Source organism: Triticum dicoccoides, chromosome 5B (genome assembly GCF_002162155.2).
Source record: "Triticum dicoccoides isolate Atlit2015 ecotype Zavitan chromosome 5B, WEW_v2.0, whole genome shotgun sequence".
NCBI lineage: Eukaryota > Viridiplantae > Streptophyta > Magnoliopsida > Poales > Poaceae > Triticum > Triticum dicoccoides.
The window spans coordinates 539,928,833-539,949,991 of NC_041389.1; the positions used below are offsets into that span (position 1 = coordinate 539,928,833).

General features: G+C 47.5%; 4 protein-coding genes and 2 pseudogenes across 4 annotated transcripts; 3 read left to right on the forward strand and 3 right to left on the reverse strand.

Annotated features, from left to right (window-relative positions):
- The first annotated feature begins 2,217 nt into the window (after positions 1 to 2,217).
- Positions 2,218 to 9,799, forward strand: LOC119309987. The gene is made up of 3 exons (XM_037585865.1): positions 2,218 to 2,418; positions 7,841 to 9,037; positions 9,217 to 9,799. Exons 1-3 carry the CDS (start codon positions 2,218 to 2,220, stop codon positions 9,493 to 9,495), a joined length of 1,677 nt encoding a protein of 558 aa, XP_037441762.1. The 3' UTR covers positions 9,496 to 9,799.
- Positions 9,800 to 12,809: 3,010 nt separating this feature from the next.
- Positions 12,810 to 13,369, reverse strand: LOC119306051 (annotated as a pseudogene).
- A 133-nt stretch (positions 13,370 to 13,502) lies between these two features.
- Positions 13,503 to 14,647, forward strand: LOC119306052 (auxin-responsive protein SAUR36-like). The gene has a single exon (XM_037582390.1). The coding sequence runs from the start codon at positions 14,077 to 14,079 to the stop codon at positions 14,539 to 14,541; it is 465 nt and encodes a 154-aa protein (XP_037438287.1). The 5' UTR covers positions 13,503 to 14,076; the 3' UTR covers positions 14,542 to 14,647.
- A 2,497-nt stretch (positions 14,648 to 17,144) lies between these two features.
- Positions 17,145 to 17,730, reverse strand: LOC119311434 (annotated as a pseudogene).
- Positions 17,731 to 18,240: 510 nt separating this feature from the next.
- LOC119311432 (auxin-responsive protein SAUR36-like) lies at positions 18,241 to 19,107 on the forward strand. Its single transcript, XM_037587067.1, has one exon. It carries the CDS (start codon positions 18,400 to 18,402, stop codon positions 18,862 to 18,864), a length of 465 nt encoding a protein of 154 aa, XP_037442964.1. The 5' UTR covers positions 18,241 to 18,399; the 3' UTR covers positions 18,865 to 19,107.
- A 681-nt stretch (positions 19,108 to 19,788) lies between these two features.
- Positions 19,789 to 20,568, reverse strand: LOC119311433 (auxin-responsive protein SAUR36-like). The gene has a single exon (XM_037587068.1). It carries the CDS (start codon positions 20,337 to 20,339, stop codon positions 19,920 to 19,922), a length of 420 nt encoding a protein of 139 aa, XP_037442965.1. The 5' UTR covers positions 20,340 to 20,568; the 3' UTR covers positions 19,789 to 19,919.
- Positions 20,569 to 21,159: the final 591 nt, after the last annotated feature.

Sequence of the window (21,159 nt, forward strand, 5' to 3'; positions counted from 1 at the left end):
TGCCACACATGTTACATCCATGATGATTTTATAGAATCAAGATAGTCATACCAAGGTTGTCAGAATCATGATTTTGAATCGGATCGGAGCTCTGATGGTAGGATCGCAAATCGTAGAATCTTCACTATCAGGATCGTAGAAACGTAGATTCTATGAACTAAAATCGTAGAATCATAGGGGTTAGTTTGGATCGTAAAGTCGTAGAATCGTATAACAGAATCGTGATTCTGACAACCTTACCTATGTTGTTGTAGAAGTGGTCCATGACAATACTCAAATTATCATCGCGGAAGTGTCCACTTCCATGATGATAAATGACGAGTCATGGAAGTGATTCCGTCAAGGGTAACCGACACATGGCAGCCACCGTAACGGGTCGCTGTTAAGCTATCGGGTGTCGGTTTTGGACCCGTCAACAACCCCGACCAATGACGATTTTCCACGTGTCATTTTCTCATTTGCCGACGGATCCACGTGTCAGTTCTACATTGCACAGATTTCATCCATCCAATGGACAAGACACGCATATGAAACGTGGACACGTGGCACGACCCAACAGTTGCTCGTTTAAATAAAAAGGTCGGCCCAGTCAAAATTAGCGGGTCGGCCCATTTAGGGCCTACTTGCATCTGGCCTATTTACAACCAGCCCATACGTACGAGTTCTGTCAATTTGGCCCGTCAACGACCCATTAATGATTTGACACCATTGCGGCCCATTGTCAGTTCCAGCCCTTTAACAGTCTGCTACGTCTTTGGGCTCATTTGCGGCCCGAGGTTTTTCAGTCTGTTAATGGGCCATTCTAGAGATGGGCCAATTTCTAGGTTGTACATCTTTCGGCCTTTTAGCGGCCCATTATGGAGTTGGTCCAATTTTTAGCCCGGTGTGTCTGTCAGCCTATTAAAGCCCCGCACCACAGTTGGGTCATTTACAATCTAGCCTAACTTTTTGGATCCTCCATTATATATATAAGGGATTGTTAGAAATGTCCTAACTCCCAGATGTGGCCACATGATAATGGCATGGCATCGTGATGGAGCCACAGAACGTGGCCTCCATCTCTACTGAGGCGCTTCTCCTGAGCAAGCACATGGCGTATTCCATCGTTGATGCATCGAAGGGTAGTGTGGTTCCGCCACTGTCAACACCTGTGAAGTCGAACTCCTCTTGGGACAAATTCAGGAGCTCGCCAAAGACCATCATGCCAAGGAACGCAAGCAACACCTTGAACCTCGCGCCCTCAGCAATGTACATGATGCAGCATCCCTTGCAGGCCACTAGCAAACATGATGTGCCGCAAGACCCTTCGGTTCCTTCCACAGACGTTGATGACGACCAGGTGAGCCTCTTCCTCCTCATATCCGTCACCTTCTATCACTTCTTGGCCAGCCGAGTGAGTGTCTTGGTACTCATCATGGTAGTTTCTTGTGTTTCGGTAACTGGAGAAATTCTTCTGCTATTGTAGGTTGGAATGCCTTTGTCTGTGGATTAAGTGGTGGTGTTTGGAGGGCACTTAGCAATGGATTTATAACTCAAGTGTAAAGCAAGGTGGAGTGTGTGATGGTTGGGCAGGAGATAATGCCATGTGCAATGGTACGTGTGGTGCTGCAGTTTGTAGGTGCCATGATGAGATCTGGATCAGGTTCTGCTGGGGCAAAGTGTTTGGCACTTGCCGGAGCTTGGCCTGGATGTCTCGCCTGCACAACCATGGTGATCGGTTTGCTAGTGAAATAGAACCAGGACCCCATGGAGCTCTCTAGCCGAACCACATTTCAGACATGGATGATGCTTGAAAAACTCACCAAAATCATTCATCACACTGTCTGCAGCTAGTTGCAACAACACTGCATTCAGAGCACTCATGGCCTTGTCTCCTGCCCAACGCTCGGGCTGGTAGGCGATAGCTACACACATCCCACACGCATATGCACTGCCCTGAGACCTCTCTTCCTTCGACTATAAATCCATGGTCTGCTCAACACAAACTTCTTCGTCTCATATGTAAGCCACATCACAATCTACAACACGCCTTCAGAGTTTCAGAGCCAAACTGAAATTTAGCCAGTCAGGAACACATCAACTCAACCATGATCCATCCAAAGAAGCTTGCTCGTCTGCCAGGAAGTTCCAGTGGATGTTGGCTGCTGAGCCGGTTCCCACCGCCGGCAGCATGCCTCAGACCTGGCCGATGACGAATGATGCAGCACAACATCGTCTATGGTTGCTGATGAGGGCCACTGCATAGTGTACGCCTCTGACGGAGAATGGTTCGAGGTCCCTTTAGTGTACGTTGGGACGACAGTCTTCACCGAGCTTCTCAGGATGTCCGAGGAGGAGCTTGGTCTCGCCAGCAGCAGCGATGGAGGCAGGATCATGCTGCCATGCGATGCCATGGTTATGGAGTATGTCTTGTGCCTGGTAATAGTACGAAACTATTTGACATTTTACAATTAGGTTGGGCGATTATTAGTTAATTATATAGGTGTATGCAACTAAAATGTAAGAGGGGGATGGTTGCAACTATGTCTACTTGTCTTATCATCACGAATACGCAAATATGTATGATTAATGGTGATGAAGCAAAAGGCACATAGACAGAGGTTTACTTCTTAATGAGGATGATAAAAATGCTTAAGAGTAAAATCACTACTTGGAGCATCTACCATCGGAGCCCCCATATCCGCCACGAACGTCCGGATGGCTTGCTCGGTCACGGTCCAGATACAAGACTGCCACCCAACCGGACCTAGCAAACCCGGCCCAAACACCCCGGCTGGTCGGCTCTCATAGCCGCCCATATCTTTGGCAGATATAGGGATGCCCGGACGCTTCTGCCACGTCGGTACCACAAGCCGGACTCATCCCAAATCCTCTCAAAATTGACTAGTCCACCACTTCAATCGCACTCCTCCCACATTCGTCCTCCATTTCCTGCAGCCGTCCACCTCCTCCCTTGCTCACTTTGTGCGCCGCCGTCCTTGTCTGCCTTTGATGATGTCATCGCCGACTACCTTGTATGCCACCATTCGTCTGGATGATGCCTCACCGGAATCGGTGGGGGTCCCGACTGTGGTGTCAGTTGCAAGGCGAAGAATGTTGCCCAGAGGGAGTGCTGCCGGAAGCAGCACGAGCATGAAGCAGCAGGGAAGGTAGCTGCTGAGATGGCCGGTGATGGCGACATGGACTTTGGTGCAAGCGGTCTAGCGACACCGATCAATCCGTTTGTCGTGGTCGTAGGGACAGACAAGATGTCGGCAAAGCTCGACTCCGTTTTGACCTCATGGCCGGGCACCCCGGATAGCTTTTCGGAAGACTCCATAGCCGTGGACACAATGGCTGACTCAATGCAACTACAAAGGCATCGGGCAACGTTGGGCAATGCCAGCTCCAGACATGCCCACATATTGTTTGAGGAAATGACCCGGTACCAATATTTGCCCCTACATACTATTTGATAAAACTTTTAGGATGAAAGTTTAATTAGATGCATATTGTAGGACCAAACATAATAAATAATTGTCAAGAGCCTTGGCAATTTGACATTGGAGATATCGCACTCCTATGTTTGAAGTTGGGCAAACATCACGCACTGAAAAAGGTAGTGAAGCGAAGAGGTCTGGTATTCACATGGTTTGAAGTGTTTTGTTGGTTGAAAGTTTGTTGAACACTAGCATGGATCCGATATGTGGAACCGAGCAAAAGGGCGTCAAATGTTGAAAAAAACCGCAAACTTTATCATGAGCGAAAATACTATGTGACGCCACACCCAATCATTAGTAGTCGCGACACGTGCTCTCTCCAACATAGATAGTCCACCATCCAAGGGAACGTGAACGTGAGCAAGTTTGTTGGTTTTCTCAAACAAGTCGTTAGCCGGAATCAAAGCGGCATCGGAATCCAAATCCATGCAACTTTGACGGCGGCTTTGTACCATCAAGTCGAGAAGAGGCCATTCAATTTGTCCCATTATTGAGCGAAATTGAATGGAAAACCAAAGTGGCAAACAGTCCTTGAGGACATGAAAAGCGGCACCAAGAAGATGAAGAAAAATGACGGTCCTATCTCCAATCAATTAATTGGATTAGATGACGATGAAGAAGAAAATGGTGGGGCAGACATCCAAGCCACCATGCCAAAGAGGAACTGACAAGTGATGGGAAGCAAATGGGAAAAGGACGGGATTACGCATGATGGTGTGGCAAGCAAAATGTCCGCCACTTGGCCAAGGAGGTGAAGGAGGAGCAGAGGTATAAGATGTTCATATGTGTGCAAAGGGAGAAGATGGAGTTTGACCGGGTACAGTTGAACATGGAGAATGACAAAATAGAATTGGAGAGGCAAGAGAAGATTGCAAAATGGGATCTTGAAAAGATCGCGACATTCGAAGGAAATGAGCTCGAGAGAGAGAGAGAAGTTGAGGCTTATGGCAAACACGAGGAGTCGAGGATTCATGTTGCAGGACACTAGACTCTTGGATGATGAAAGCAAGAAGTGGGTGATCAAGACGAAGAAGAGGAACAACAAGTGCAACAATTGAGACGTTTGATTCTTTTGTGAATCGCATATCTATGTATGAATTTTTGACTTTTTTGGCATGTAATGAATTGTTGAATTGTTGTTTATTTTGTACCGTCAAATTGGTGAAAAAAATTATGTTATATGATGGACATGCATGGATTTATATGGATATGTGTGTTAACATATAAGGAGTGTGGTTGTAGATGTGGGCAAATGAGGACCCGCCCGATGGTGTCCAAGGGCGCGTTCGGGGACGTATAGGGGCTCAGATTAGCCAAATCTGATTATTGTAGGTGCTCTTATGATACATAGCTTGCCAGCGCAAGCGGTCGTTTCTTTTGAGGATAATTTTTTACTTGGATAGCTAGAGTGAAAAGTCAAAAGTAGAGTTGATTACAAATGCATAAGGGGGTTGTCCATATCTTGCTAATGCCAATTTGAAAAGACATATCTGTCCCTCATATGTTGGTTTTGATGTTGTGATTAGTGATCTAACCATATGCTTAAGTGCTTACAAAGTGACTTACTGCAATAGAAGCAAAGCACTTGTTATGGGAGAGCCCACCATTCAAAAGGGTGAAAGGAAAGGCAGACTTGCGCTTATTTGCTTTTTTACTTTGAGTTTATAGGAAAGTTGTATTATAAAAAAAGGGATGCCAGTGAAGATGCACTTTGGATGAGTTCTGGGATGTGGCTTCACATGCGCAAAGTATTTGCACCCACAAACCTCGTGCACCAAAGGTTAGAAAGAGTCCTCAACTTTGCAATTGTGTTGTTGCTCTATATGGCCCGCAATGGATCCACCTCAGTTCTAAATCTTTCTAGATTGGTCCGAAACTTCTGGCTGGCTTGCAAACCAGTCTAGAGTTCCTAGTCTGGCTAGAAGCTGCACATGAGCCTCTTTGGAATGACATCACCCTTTGTTTGCATGTATTGGTGGTTCAGTTTTCGGATAGTGTGGAACAAACATGTGCTAGTTTTACATACCCATATATTATGGAAACACCATCTTCAATTGAAACCCGCACTTTGTCCTCATTTGTCTGGGTAGACAACCCGAACTGTGTCTGCCGAGAAGAGGGACAAACCGTATCCAATTAGACCATTACATTGTTCCCATTAATTCGTTTGTCAAACCCCCCAATACAGTCCATGTGTAAGGAGAAAATTAGGGTGTCCCAGCAGTCCGCCACGTCGAAGACGTCCCAACCCGAACTTCTTTTTCTTTTTTCTTTCTCCTCTCTCTCTCTCTCCATCCCATCAACCATATGCATGTGTCCGTACAATGGGAGGGTATGACTGCGTGCACCGATAAAACGAGGAAACAAGGGTTTGAAGCGAAACAAACGACGAACCGAATTAGCCCGGTTTGATTGGAGATGCTCTAAGCTTTGTTTAGTGGCGGTGTGACCATCCGTAAGTAGCAACACACTCTATCCTACCACGAGGAGCAAGCACCATGGTCGTCTTTCCTGGCCTCCTCCACTCGCAACTCTTGGCTTCCCCAACTCTGATCCGATGATGTCTAGTGCTTCGAATCCTTCAATGCCTGTCTCAAGGACATGTCGATCGTCCTTGCGATGTAGATGTCGGTGAAGGAGAGGAACAAGGGAAGGGCTCAATTGAGAAGAGCAAAGCAAACATGGGTATACTGGTGTTTGCGTGTGGGCCCAGGTTGGCAGGGAGCAAAAGACAATGAGAGGTTGGCCAAAATACCCGATTCCCCTTTGGGAAATGTTTACAAACGGTGCACCGGCCCAAGCTTCGGCCGGTCCCGCGCACGCCGCTCGATCGGGTAGCGATCCAGCGCTCCCGCACCTCCCGATCCACGTTTTTTTTCTTCGGCCCATCACGTGGCTTAGCCCACCACGTTTACTCGGTCAGCTCTATTTTCACCAACCGCTCAAGCTGTGAGGTGGGAAAAATATCTACAACTGCAGCCAGACGAAGTTGCATCCGTTTTTTGCTGCAAAGACGACGATTGTTGCTGCAACTGCCGTTGTCTTTTGCTACGACCAGCGTGTTTATTTGCTACATCCATTTTTTTAATGGTGATGATTGGTGGCCGGCGTTCGTGCAGATGACTGGGACAACGATTTCTGCTGCAACTATCGTCAGATTTTGCTACAACTGACGAAGAAATTTGCTACATTAATTCATGGCAGAGATGCACCTGGGACAACAACAACGATGATTTTTTTGTTGCAAATGTCGTTGTCTTTTTGCTACCACCAGAGAGTTTTTGCTACATCTATCTTAATGGTGATGTTTGGTGGCCATCATTCGTGCAACCCGTGCAGCGAATGTCGACGGTGGAAAAAAGCTTCAACTATCGATTTCTTGCCCAAATGAAAAAAGCTGCAACCGTTTACATGAAAGCTTCAACCCTACATTTAAAAAGCTTCAACCCCATGAAAAAAAGCTTCAATGGATGTGGACAAAAAGTTTCAATAACAGAAAAAGTTTCAACCAGTATGTGAAAAAGTTTCAACCGGCGAAGGAGGAAGCTTCAACCATGGAAAGAGCTTCAATCGATGTTGGAAAAAAGCTTCAAACCGTGGAAAAAATTTCAACCAGCGCGAAAAAAGCTTCAACTGGCATGCAAAAAAGCTTCAACCGACATGCAAAAAAGCTTCAACCGGCGCGACATGTTGACGATGGTGCGAGCTGCGGCCAACAACATAACGGTGCTACTACGGCGAGGGGTGAGCTGGGGCACGAGGTGTTGCAACCATCAAGCGACGGAGCTACCACCATACATGCCGGAGCTGCAAGCGGGCGGGAGGGGCAAGGGCGGAGCTGCATCTACCCGGCGGCGAATCTACGCACTCGGCGGTGGCGCTGCATATGCCGAGCACGGGGCGAGCGCGAGGGGCAGGCGAGCGCCGCGGGGATGGTCCTCTTTTTCTTCTCCAAGCATGTGTGGGAAGGGAGGAAGACGATGCACCTAATCCCGCGCTAATCAGGGCCCTTAATGCGTGCTAGATCGAACGCTAGGCAGCAGACAGGGACGACAAAGCTGACACCAACACTGGTGCTGCCAGGGCCGGCGCCGTTGACGAACCCGGCCGCCGCGTCTTGCGAAGGAGCCCGACAGAGGAGACGTAGTGTGCGACAGCTGCGAGCTTTTCCGTTGCGCGCACTGTGTGGGACGGAAGGTTAGGGACGAAGGAAGGATAGAATCTGAACGGTTGGGAGTGAAATAATCGAACGGACAGGTGCGACCGGCCCAAGTTTGGGCCGGCGCACCGGCGCCTATCAGCGCCCTTCCCCTTTCTTTCTGAGTGAAAATTCTCATTGCTCTCGAGCTCGAGCTCGACAGCCATGGCCTGGGTTAGCGCCGCCGGCGAAACGCCCGACACCGTCCCCCACCACGATTACCGCTATCGGAGACGACCTCCTCCTCGAGATCTTCCTCCGCCTCCCCTCCCTCCCGAGCCTCGTCCGCGCCGCCCTCGCCTGCCGCACCTTCCTCGACGCGGTCCGTTCGTCCCCCGCCTTCCGCCGCCGCTTCCGCGCGCTCCACCAGCCCCAGCTCCTCGGATTCTTCATCGAATCCTGCCGTAGCAATCCCTTCGTCCCGTTCCGCAGCCGCTCCGACCCGGACCTCGCCGCCGCCGTCCGCGGCGCCGATTTCCTCCTCACCCGCCTCCCGGAGGACAGCGATTCCTCCCCCGGATGGCACATAGAGACCTGCTACGGTGGCTGCGTCGTCCTCGTCAACCTGTCTACATACCAGGTCGCTGCTTACAACCCCCTTACGCAGGCACTGCATCTCTTCCCCTTTCCGACCACCAACGGGATCCTCGTCAACGCCTTGCCTGAGTTCATTTTCTTATCCGAAGAGGACCAGGAGGCCCGTATGATCTGTGTCCAACACCGGAACAAGCCGGAGCAAGTGCCGGCGCGTCTAGCTGTTTTCTCACCGGCCACCAGGGAGTGGCAGATCTTGCCGTGGGTGGAGACCCCCCAGCCATCTCAACCTGAGGACGATGAAGACAGCGATCCCCCGTTTCTCCCTGGTACACAGCTGAAAGGATTCGTTTATTGGAGACACGCGAGTAAAGCTTATGTACTCGTTCTCAACACTGCAACAATGCAATTCTCCAGAGTGGATTTGCCGCCATTCTTAGAGATGGACCCTACGCTGTTAAGTGTGAGTTTGGGTCATAGCAAGGATGGAAAGCTCTGCCTGGCTGTCATAGAGACAGAAACGCTTATTGTTTGGCTTTGGAGAGCTGATGATGATGGTGTTGAGAAATGGATGCAGGAAGGTACTTTTCCGCTGAGTACATTTGTGGATGACACTAAGATTTCAGCAGAGGATTATACCACAGTGCAGATCGAGGATGTCATTGAGGGCTTTGTGTACGTGTCTACTAAGTATGATGGGTACACCGAGTCCCTCCATTCCCTCTGCCTGGAAACAGCAAAGCTGAACAAGCTTTTTGATAATAAGTATACAAACACTGCTCATCCTTACATCATGGCGTGGCCTCCTTCTTTGGTAGGCAACAAGGTGAGTCCGTCCTTATTTCACTTCTGTTGCTTTGATCTTCGATCATTGCTAAATAAATAAATCCATCCTGCACCTTGTTTCTTAAGATCTTTCTTGTATCATTGGTGTCTTTAACCTTGCACAATATGTCTATCAAACACTTGAATCCTTACTTACACTGAAATCATTTTATGTCTCAGGAAGATTTAGAAAACAAAGTTACCGGAGAGAATGTGGCGAATGATGGTCCAGCGGGCCCAGAAGATGCTCCCTCTGTTCTTGTCACAGCATTGCGGTCATATAAAGAAGCTCTTATTAATGATGATGGGGCAAAAGTTGCGGAGATAGAGTCATTTCTACTTTCTATTGAGGATGAGAAAAAGTCTCTAGCAGCACAGTTGACAACTGCGAGAGATTGTATCTTGAGGATAAGTGCCGACATTGATGGCTACAGAAGAAGGCCAGAAAGAGAGAGGTGATGACAAGTTGTGCCCACTTCTTTGCCAGTTGAACCAGCCCCTTTGTAGTGATCTTGGTGTATTCCTTCTGATGAGACGAGCTTATGTTTATATGTGCTGGCGCTTCAGTTTTTGGACGGTGTGGAGACAACAGCATGTACTAGTTTCATATAATAGTAGGGTAGCAATTAGCAAGGGAGCACTGGAGACGTAAGCTATGGCTAATGAGTGTAACCATCAGTATGTTTAACTGTGCATCATTGAGTTGAGACCCACTTTGCTTCTTAGCTTGAGTACTTATCTGTCATGGGTCCACTATATCTTTTCTTGGTCCTGCCATTTTATTATTTCTCAGTTTTATGTCCTTTTTAACATTGTTCTTCCATAATGGCAGTCAGTTTCCTTCTGCTTGGTTTTATATCTGAAATGGGTAACGATTTCACTGAAGGTGCAGCGCTTATTTTTGTAAGTTTACCAGTCACCATTTGATGTTTATTAAGCAGAGAAGTCAGCTCGTTTGCGTACTTTAAAGACTAAGTTCTACTTAGCAGTTAATACTGATGAAACATTAAACATACAAGTACAAGGTCCCAAACTGGTGCTTCTTCATCCTTATTTATAAGTTTAGCCTATTGATGCGTAGCGTTGATACGTTTTTCAGGCTATCAACCCATTGATGACATACAGGCTAATGGGTACAAGCAACGGCTATTCATCTAATCAAATGTTCACATTTTTTTATTGTCCCAACAGATCTGGCAGCTCTTCTATTAATCAGAACTTCAGAAAGCATTTTTCATGACACATTCTTAATCAATTCTGTATCAGGTGGTCATCATTTTGATTTCTAGATTCCATATGATCTACAGTCAGTCAATAAATTCGTCTGGTATCTATCTTTCTTAATTGCTTCCGTATCTGCTGTTCACTTCTTTGATTTTCAGCACCTCTAGGGTCTACAATACATAGTTCCTTTCTTCAGTTATCTTATTCTTGGTGGACTATGTGCCCAGTTTTGTGCTCTTCTTGAGGCCTCTTTTGCAAACATTGTTTTTTAGATGCCGTCAGACTCTAGTGGCAATGTAGTTTCTAATACACTAGAGCTTCTGTGCTTTTCCCTATGAGATTTATTTGTGATTGTTGTTGACATCTGCAGCTAACCTGTGAACACAGCCTCAACCTGTTGATGAGATATATATAGGAAAGTGAACCAATAATAATATTGTTTACTTAACCAATAAAGTCTTAGCTTTTCACTGGATCAATAGATTTGGGGGCTTGTCCACTAATCTGATACCATTCTTTGTGACACTTATTTATAATTGGTGCATAATCAACTTACTTAATCACTTCTACATCAGCTGGTCGTTGTTTTGAGTTCCAGATCTCCTCTGGTCTGCGGTCCACAGATGATTCTTCCTGGATTTATCTTGCTCTCTTAACCACTTCCTTGCCTGCTCATAGCTTTTGAATTCTAGCAACTATGTGGTCTGCGTAATGGTTTTGTCCTCCTTTTTTTCATGTCTTGGTGGAACATCAGCTATTCAAGCCTCTGTATGGCCATTTATTTGGTTACAATGAAGATTTCTTGTGCAGACATTGTTTACTAGATTCAGTCAGACTCAAGTGTCCACTGAACTTACTAATGCACTAGAGTTCTGTGTTTTAAACTTCAAAATTTATCGTAACAGTATTTCACATACTCTTGACAGTATCCACTTTGAAGAGTCCATTAACATGCTTTTATTTTTTTAACTGGTATATAATGCCTGACTAATAAATAACCTTATGATATTTCTAACATGAAAACTTCATCCTGTATCATTAAGAGAACCGCATGGATGATGGATTGTGAAACAGTGAAAGAATTAGGGTAGCTGTTAATTGGCTCGAAATGGTTACTTCTGAACCCAAACTCATCCTGAGACATCCTGATTAGCTTGCCAACGATCGTCGTGCTGAGGTATGCCAACGGCACCTCGAACCGCCTCCCGTTGGCAGTGACCCTTATCTGCGATAGGCAGTGTCACGCATCATGCTTCGTCGTCTCTGGCAGTGGTCAACTGGTCGTCTTGACCCTCTGCCACTTCCTCGCCAGCTCAGCAAGCCTCTTTGGGTGCATCATAGTTGGGTTCTTTGGTTCTAGTCTCAGGTATGTTGCTGCTTAGGGATGCTTGGTTTGTTGACTGTTGTTGAAGCGACGGTGTCTTACTAGTTAGCCCACGAATATCTGGGCATTGAGATATAACTCATTGGCATTTGGCAGGGGACAAGGCCATGATTTTGGTGGTTGCAATGGTGGCTCCAAGGGAGGCAGTGAGATTCAGATCAGATATTGCTGGGCCTGGCACTAGGGGGCAAAGGTAGTGGCTAGGCAACCAGATGCATACTACTGTTCTTGCTGCTGAACTGGGCAGAGGTGTAGAGCAAACCATCCGGGGTCCCTTCGGTGCAGTAATCATCTCTGAATAGGTGAGTACAGCTTCAGCTGCATGATAGGTGTTTGATGTTTGCTTTAGCAGTGCTTTGATTGCTGCAAATCTAGCAAGTTACCTTGACAGCTCCATATCTCATCGTCTGCATGACCTTCAGCATCGCATGTGACAGCCATTCCTGGTGTCTCCATTGCATTTTCCTATGGGCCACCATTGCGTTTTCCTATGGGCCAACCAGTTGGTAACCATCAGGGCCAGAATGGCATCAGGTCCATCTCTATGGAGCTGTCATTAGTTCATGTCACTATTTTTTTTTCTGGCGGCATTGGTTCATGGACTGCAGTAATGTAAGTTGCAGCGCAGGGCTCATTTTGTTAGTACCTGAAGTTGCATTGTCCATGACAGTGACATAACTAGTGGTTGTGTGGTACCTAGATTGACCAAACACAAATGTGGATGAGCTCATTCAATTTCTCTGATTACTGATCTTTTTCTGCACATTAGCAGGTTTTCCCGTCCCAATTCAAATACAATTCAACAGTTTTATCTTTGGTCGAATAAAACACAGCTTTTCTACAAACCGTCAGTTTCCTTGCCCATTAGCAGATTTTCTAGCCCTTGTCAATGTTCCACTGTAATCCCAATTCAAATGTAACCTGACAACTTTATCTTGGGTCGATTAAAACACAGAACTTTTCTACAAATGGTCAGTTTCCTTCTCTATCTGTGAAGATTTTGTAGCCCTCGTCAATGTTCCTTTGTAATATTTTGGGGTCTGAGGCTATATATCTATGCAGAAGAATTTTTCAGCAATGCTTCGTGCTTAGGTCCTAAAAACCAGTGATCAATCATTTATCTTTGCAAAATGTATATATACACATTGAAACAACAGCGTCCCTACTACAGCCCATCTTCCTTGTTTGCTTCTTCACTTGCATGATCAAAACGCTTCACATAAACAATTTTCTTTTTTCCCTATATCCCTATGTTTCTGCAGATGGTGATCACGAGCTGCAGACACCAAAATGCTGGCCAACTCCCAGATGTGCCGCAGCATGATAGTGGCATGGCATCACCATGGAGTAGAGGAACGCGGCCTCCATTTCTGTAGAGGCGCTTCTCCTGAGCAAGCACAGGGCATACTCCATCACCGATGTATGACACAGCAGCGTGTTTCTGCCACTGTCAATGCCTGCGAAGCCGAACTACTCTGGGGACATCCTGAAGGGTTCGCTGAAGACTGTCGTGCCGAGGAACGCAAGTGGCACCTCAGATCTCACGCTGTCAGCAGTGTACACGATGTAGTGGCCCTTGCCGGCCACTGAGAAGCATGATGTGCTGCAAGACCCTTTGGTTTCTTCCGCAGACCTTGATGACGACCCGGTGAGCCTCTTCCTCCTCATAGCAACCACCTTCTGCCACTTCTTGGCCAGCCGAGCGAGTGTCTTGGTACTCATCATGGTAGTTTCTTGTGTTTCGGAAACTGGAGAAATTCTTCTGCTATTGAAGGTTGGAATGCCTTTTTCTGTGGATGAAGAGGTGGTGTTTGGAGGGCACTTAGCAATGGATTTTATAGCTCAAGGGTAAAGCAAGGTGAAGTGTGTGATGGTTGGGCAGGCGACAATGCCATGTTCATTGGTACATGTGGTGCTGTGGTTTGGTGGCCATGATGTGATCCAGATCAGGTTCTGTTGGGGCCAAGTGTTTGGCACTTGCGGAGCTTGGCCTGGACGCCCCGCCTGCACAGCCATGGTGATCGATTTGCTAGGAAAATGGCACGAGCACGAGGACCCCATGGGGTTCTCTAGCCAGAAGCACATTTCAGACATGGGTGGTGCTTGGAAATCTCATCAAAATCATTCCATCACATTTGCTGTCTGCAGCTAATTGCAACCACACTGCACATGGAGCACTCATGGCATTGTCCCCAGGCCCAGCCGAACGCTCTCACTGATAGCAAATGTGATCCAACTCTCTCGCTGATAGCTACACGCAACCTACACACATATGCACTGCCCTGATCCCTCTCTTCCTTCTATATATCCATGGCTTGCTCAGCACAAACTTCATCTCATCTGTAAACAACATCACACTCTACAACACACTTCCAGACTTTCGGAACCAAGCGGCATTTGTTTAGCCGGCTAGGAACACATCAGACTCAACCATGATCCATCCAAAGAAGCTTGCTCAGCTGGCCAAGAAGTGCCAGCGGATGTTGGCAGCCGGGACCGGTGCTCGCCACCGGCAGCATGCCTCAGACATGGTCGATGATGATTGCTGCAGCACAGCGTCATCTGTGGTTGCCGATGAGGGCCACTGCATGGTGTACAGCACCGACGGAGCACGGTTTGAGGTCCCTCTGGCGTACCTCGGGACGACGGTCTTCGCCAAGCTCCTGAGGATGTCTGAGGAGGAGTTTGGGTTCGCAAGCGGCAGCGATGGAGGCAGGATCACGCTGCCCTGTGACACCATGGTGATGGAGTACGTCTTGTGCCTTATCAGGAGAGAGACCTCTGAGGAGGTTGAGAGGGCATTCTTGAGCTCTATTGCTGAGCATTGCCACAACTACAGTGCTAGTTGTGTGGCGCCATCGATGGGACTCAGCCATCAATTTGCTCTTTGTACTTAGCTACTAGCTTATCTTGTGATTTTTTTTGTTAGAACCTGAAGATCTCTGTACAGTCTGATGTAAGATCCTACTATCATGAGAAATGATACAAAAGATACTATTTTACTGAGAGAAATTTGGCTATTTGACACATACTTTGGCCTTAGCTGCAGTTCGTCGTATAGAGTACTGAAGACAGTAGAAAGAAACCATGGGCTGGAAGTTTGTCGGTATGATATGCGGGGGAAGGAAGCAGGAGAGGGTGTGCCTGACCAGAAGGTGGCAGAACGCGGTGATGGCGCAGTGAAGGGAATGCGGATGGGAGGATTGGATGAACGATCAGCATACTGCTGTCCCTACCTCTACCTAGAACGGTCGGATTTGAATCACGTGTCCCAGATGGAGGTGGGTTGAGCTGGTTATAGATTCTTGAGGTAGGAACTGCAGTCTGTTGCCTGAAAGATGAACGCTTCCACCGCTGCTGAGGAAGCATGCGCTTCTGGGTACCATTTCCCTTGTGCCGGAGACTAGCTACTTGCGTGAGCTCAGCGGCGTAGCTAGGGGGTGGCCAGGGTAGTCCATGGACCACCCTGGAATTTCCCCATGGCTTTTATATAGTGTAGTAAAAAGATATTTCTTTAAAAATGAACAAACTTATGTAAATATTTCTATTGATGGACCACCCTGGCTTATTGGGCTGGCTACGCCACTGCGTGAGCTGGGTGTCCTCTCGTCGGCTCGCCACACTCCAAGTGAAAATACAGGCCAGAAGGAATATGCCCTAACTGCTTTTTGCAGCACATCAGTTCAGTTTGGGAAGAAACTTGATAATTTCTGAAGAAAGTAGGATATCACACATCTACCTGATATTTGCTTTTGATCTTCTATTTTGTAGACAATACCCAGAAATCAAATAAACCCTGTTGTTGAACATATTGTACGGTAACTTCCTTGGACTATTTTCTTCTGAAAAGGGTAGTATTTGTTGTTCTTGTATACAGATTCAGTACATTTTTTTAAGATAAGTGCAACAGGAAATTGGATTATTTATTTATTTATTTAGCATGCAATATAATCATATCTTTGATTTTCTTAATGGTAGTGCTGCTTGTTAGGCGTTAGCTTTTGTACTCTGAATCCCGAGGTTAAAGTAAATCGCTTTCTTGCGCCCTATGTCCTAATGATATATGGTTGTAGACTTGTAGTTTATGGTACTTTGTAGGATGCTATAAGCTGGTATACTAATATGCAATTTCCATTCCGCAGTGTTGAACTATTTTACATCGCGGAAAAACATTCAAAATTGAGGGAAAAGCTTGCTATATATTCAGGAGCTACAGACTGCAAGCTGCTGGTGCAGTGACACCGTACTGCTTGGATGTTGGCAAGGCATCACTATAGAGCTCAGGAACGGCCTCTCTACTTCCTCTGATGCATTTCTTCTGAGCAAGCACATGACATACTCCATCACCGCTGCATCGAAGGGCAATGTGATCCTGCCATCGCATGTAAACCCTAACTCCTCCTGGGGCATGCTTAGCAGCTCGCCGAAGATTGTCTTGGTGAGGCAAGTCAAGGAGAACTTAAGCCTCCTGGCATTGGCCATGTACACCGCGCAGTGGCCTTTATCTGTGACCTGTGGTGTCGTGCAGCCTGCTTCGTTGTCGCTGGATGTTGTCCTGACCCTTTGCCACTTCCTCACCAACTGAGCAAATCTTTTAGGATGGATCGTGGTCATGGCTGTGCGTTCTTGGTTCTGAGGTATGTTGCTCAGAAATGCTTAGTCTGTGAGTTTGGTGATGAAGCCCATGAATATACAGGCATAGACGTATGACTAATTTGCATTGGGCAGCAGGGGACAAGCCCATGAGCTCGGTGCGTGAAATGGTGGCTCCCAAAGGAGGGAGGCAATGAGATTCAGATTTCATTCTGCTGGGCATGGTTCTGAGGTATGTTGCTCAGAAATGTTTAAGCTGTGAGTTTGTTGATGAAGTTGGTGCACTACTAGCTAGCCCATCTGCCCATGAATATATAGGCATAGACATATGACTAATTTGCGTTGGGCAGGGGACAAGGCCATGAGCTTGATGCGTGCAACGGTGGCTCCTGAAGGAGGCAATGTAATCGTTTGATTCTGTTGGGTCATGGCACTAATGGAGGCAAGGATAGTGGACTAGTGGCTGGGTGATAAGATGCATACAACAGTCTTCGCTGCTGAATCGGGCAGAGACCTTGTGGGGCCATCCGGGGTCCAGCGTTTGTGGCGGTGTTTCATTCAGTTCAGCCTCCTGTATCAAGAGATTAGAAGTTCGTGCTTTTGTAGCAATTGTGTGATTGCAATTGGATGAGGTGAAGAGGAGCTCACTTCATTGCTTTTGGGTGTACTTTGCACTTACAACCTGCAACTGCATGTTAGGTGCTTGTTAGTTTAACAGTGTTTTGATTGCTGCAGATCTGGCAAGTTGCTGGGAAGTTCCATATCTCATTGTCCACCCATGGTCTGCATGGTCTCTAGCATATTGTGTGCCGATCATTTCCTGGTATCTTCCTTGCATTTAGCTGAGCAGTTGAGTGTTCCGGGCCACACCCTTGAATATATCCAAGGACTTGTCATTAATTCCGCTATGGCATTTCTTTTCTTTGGAAGAACATTGTCTCTTACTATTGTCCATCTTCTAAAAAAGATCAAAATACTTCACATAAACTAATTGCCTTTTCATTTTTTTTCCTATATCTCTGCAGATGCTAATCAGGATTCAGGAGCTGCAGACACCAAAATGCTGGCTAACTCCCAGATGTGCCGCCGCATGATAGTGGCATGGCATCGCCATGGAGTGGAGGAACGCGGCTTCCATCTCTGCAGAGGCACTTCTCCTGAGCAAGCACATCACGTACTCCATCACCGATGCGTCGCAGGGCAGCGTGATTCTGCCACCGTCAACGCCTGCGAAGCCGAACTCCTCTTGGGACATCCTGAAGAGCTCGCCGAAGACCGTCGTGCCAAGGAACGCAAGTGGCACCTCGAACATCACCCTGTCGGTGGTGTACACGATGAAGTGGCCCTTGCCGGCCACCGATGAGCATGATTTGCAGCATGACCCTCCGGTTTCTTCCGCTGACGTTGATGACTGACCAGGTCAGCCTCTTCCGCCCGTTAGCTGCCACCCTCTGCCACTTCTTGGCCAGCCAAGCGAGTGTCTTGGCACTCATCACGGCGGCTTATTTGTGTTTCTGGAAGCGGGAGAAATTCTTTCTTTTTTCTGTGAGAGGGAGCTTGGAATGCCTTTATCTGCGGATGGTGAGGGCACTTAGCCATGGATTTATAGGTCGAGGGTAAAGCGAGCGCCCACACGGTCTCATGTGATGGTTGGGCAGGGAGCCAAAGCTGTGGGCATGGACGCATGGTACATGTGCTGCTGCCATTTTGGAGGTGCCATGATGAGATCTGGATCAGGTTCCGCTGGGGCCAAGTGTTTGGCACTTGCCGGAGCTTGGGCTGGACGTCTCGCCTACAAGCGTCGTGATGGGTTTGCTGGGGAAATGGCACTGAGGACCCCATGGGGGTCTCTAGCCGAACCGCATTTCAGACATGGATCAGTGCTTGAAAATCTGACCAAAATCATTCATCAGACTGCCTGCAGCTAGTTGCAACAACACTGCTCATGGCATTGTCCCCTGCCCAACGCTCTCGCTGATAGCTACACACAACCCACACGCATATGCACTTCCCTGAGCCTTCTCCTCCTACTATAAATCCATGGCCTGCTCAACACAAACTTCTTCATCTCATATGCATGCCACATCACAATCTACAACGCGCCTTCAGAGTTTCAGAGCCAAACTGAAATTTAGCCAGTCAGGAACACATTAGACTCAACCATGATCCATCCAAAGAAACTTGCTCAGCTGGCCAAGAAGTGCCAGCGGATGTTGGTTGCCAGAGCCAGGGCCCGCCGCCAGCAGCATGCCTCAGACACGGCCGATGACGAATGCTGCAGCACAACGTCGTCTGTGGTTGCCGATGAGGGCCACTGCATGGTGTATGCCGCCGACGGAGCACGGTTTGAGGTCCCTCTGGTGTACCTCGGGACTACGGTCTTCGCCGAGCTCCTGAGGATGTCTGAAGAGGAGTTTGGCTTTGCAAGCGGTAGCGATGGAGGCAGGATCACGCTGCCCTGCGATGCCACAGTGATGGAGTACGTCTTGTGCCTGGTCAGGAGAGAGGCCTCTGAGGAAGTCGAGAGGGCGTTCTTGAGCTCCATTGCTGAGGATGGCCACAGCTACTGTGCTAGCTGCGTGGCACCATCGATGGGACTCGGCCATCAATTTGCTCTCTGTGCTTAGCTACTAGTTTAGCTAGTGAAATATTTCTTTTGGTTAGGTCCGAGAAGGAGTTCTGTAGAGTCTGATGTAAGATTCGTTTGTCACAGGAAATAATAGAAAAGAGACAATTTTCCTGGAAAAAAATACATTATTTGTCACATCCTTTAACATAGTTCATATTAATATATACTCCCTCCGTCAAAAAATATGTCTAAAGTTGAGACACTCATTTTGGGACGGAGGAAGAAATTGGAAGGAAACCATGGGCCTATAGTTGTCAACAGTTTTTCTTTATCAGATGAGAAGCTGACTTAGTTGGAACTTGCGATTGTACTTGAATGCGTGTTCTTAACATTTTGATTAGGTGCGAAAGGGACGATCTTAATTGATGCAGCAGAGACAACTTGTGGAACAGTGTCATATCTTAGTTCTTGATGGCCTACCTAACTTGTAGGCTGTAGCCATTCCGTAGCTCTTTCTCTGCACTTTCCTTTGGGCCTTCAGCCAGCTGCATGTCTGAAGATTCTGAATATACAACAGGCATCTGCTAAATCTTTTGTCGACACCTTCTGTAAAGTTTTGTGGGTAGAACATTCAGCAATTCAGTAACAGCTAAACATCAGTGTCTTCTACCCCCCAAAATAAATCTGACTTGTGGAGTACAGCCTGCTTTCTCTTCCATTTTGTAATTTTTATCCTACTTCTTGTATTGATAGCTTCTAAATATTCTCCTGATGGTTCATCCTACAATGTGGCTCCTGTACCACCTGGCCAGTTCACTAATTCACAAATTCTTGATCATTTTAATGTCCTGGTTTAGATGATAGATTGCATGGAAACTTGTTTTTTTTTATTCTCTGTGCAGCAGTATGAAACCATTGACATCTAAAAACAGAGAGGAATGGCCGCAAGTGCTGGTTGACCACGTTCCTGCTGGTTGTTGCTTTGATGATCACATTGCTTTACATACAATTTTCCTTCCCCTATTGTGTGTTATCTAACTATCGTACACTATCCAGGCAAACTACTCAAGACAGAAGACATCATCAGCGTCCAAGCCTGCTGTTCTTCAGCATCTACAGACAGCAAATCTGACTGCTGGCTCCAACAACAACAGGCATCACACGGCCAGTGTAGTGGCAAGGCGTCACCATAGAGCTCAGCACCGCCTTCTCAACCTCGGCAGAGGCATTCCTCCTCAGCAAGCACATGACATACTCCATCACTACGGCGTCACAGGGCAGCGTGATCTTGCCATCACTTGCGAAGCCAAACTCCTCCCGGGACATCCTCAGGAGCTCGCCCAAGACCCCCGTGCCGAGGTACACCAGCGGGACCTCGAAGCGCCTCCCGTCGGCCGTGTACATGACGCAGTGGCCCTTGGCCGGTGCGGAGGTGCAGCATCCTTGGTCTTCCTTGGCCGCCGCGGTGAGCCTCTTCCTCCCGAGCGCTTCCACCCTCTTTGCCAGCTGAGCGAGTCTCTTGGCGCCGGCCATGGTTCTGGCTGGGTGTTGGTTCTCAGCTGGAGATTTGGGGAAAGTGTGCTGCTGTCTGCTATGGATGTTGCAATGCTCAGCTGGTGGCGGATATGTTTAACGATCAGGTGATGCTGTTGAGCTGAGCCGTTTGCTGGATTTATAGGCGAGGCGAGGGGAAGGGCATCGTTGTGTCGGCGCAGGACATGGCCATGTGATGGGCGCATGCAATGCAAGTGTTGCGGTGTGATTAGTTCGGATTAGATCGCGGCGGGGCCAAATGTTTGGTGTTGACAAGCTTGTGCTGGTCTAGCACATGATCTGTTTGATGTTCGTCATCTCACGTGGTGACAGGAGTCCATATCTTGACTAGAACCACACCAAACCCATCTCGTGTTATGTATCACAGCAGATGCCTCTGATGTGTGGTGTGGTGTGCCGGCTGTTGTGCTCTAGTGCATGTACTGAACTTGCAATGTAGACTTCCCAGTTATGGCGTGGATGAGTTTCTTAGACAGCTGTATTAATTCCTTGTAGACAAGTTTCTTTGGCACTTGAGGGAAGGCCTTCAACGCAAGCTCCTTGTGGACATGTTCATCATCGAGTTGTCCAGCTTTCTGTACCCCTTTCGCTCAAAAAGAAAAAACTTCTGTAACCCCTTTGGTTCTGAACTTGAAAGTATTTTTTTAGTACTTCTTGAAAGTAGTGAAGAGGACATGTTTTGGTTATGTGGGGTCCAGGCACATCACTGAGTTTGTTCTAGCAAGCGACAGTTTTATGTGAGCTAGATGTGGCTCATGGCTAGCTGGATGTGGCTCAGTAGAGGCAGCTGCTCATCTGA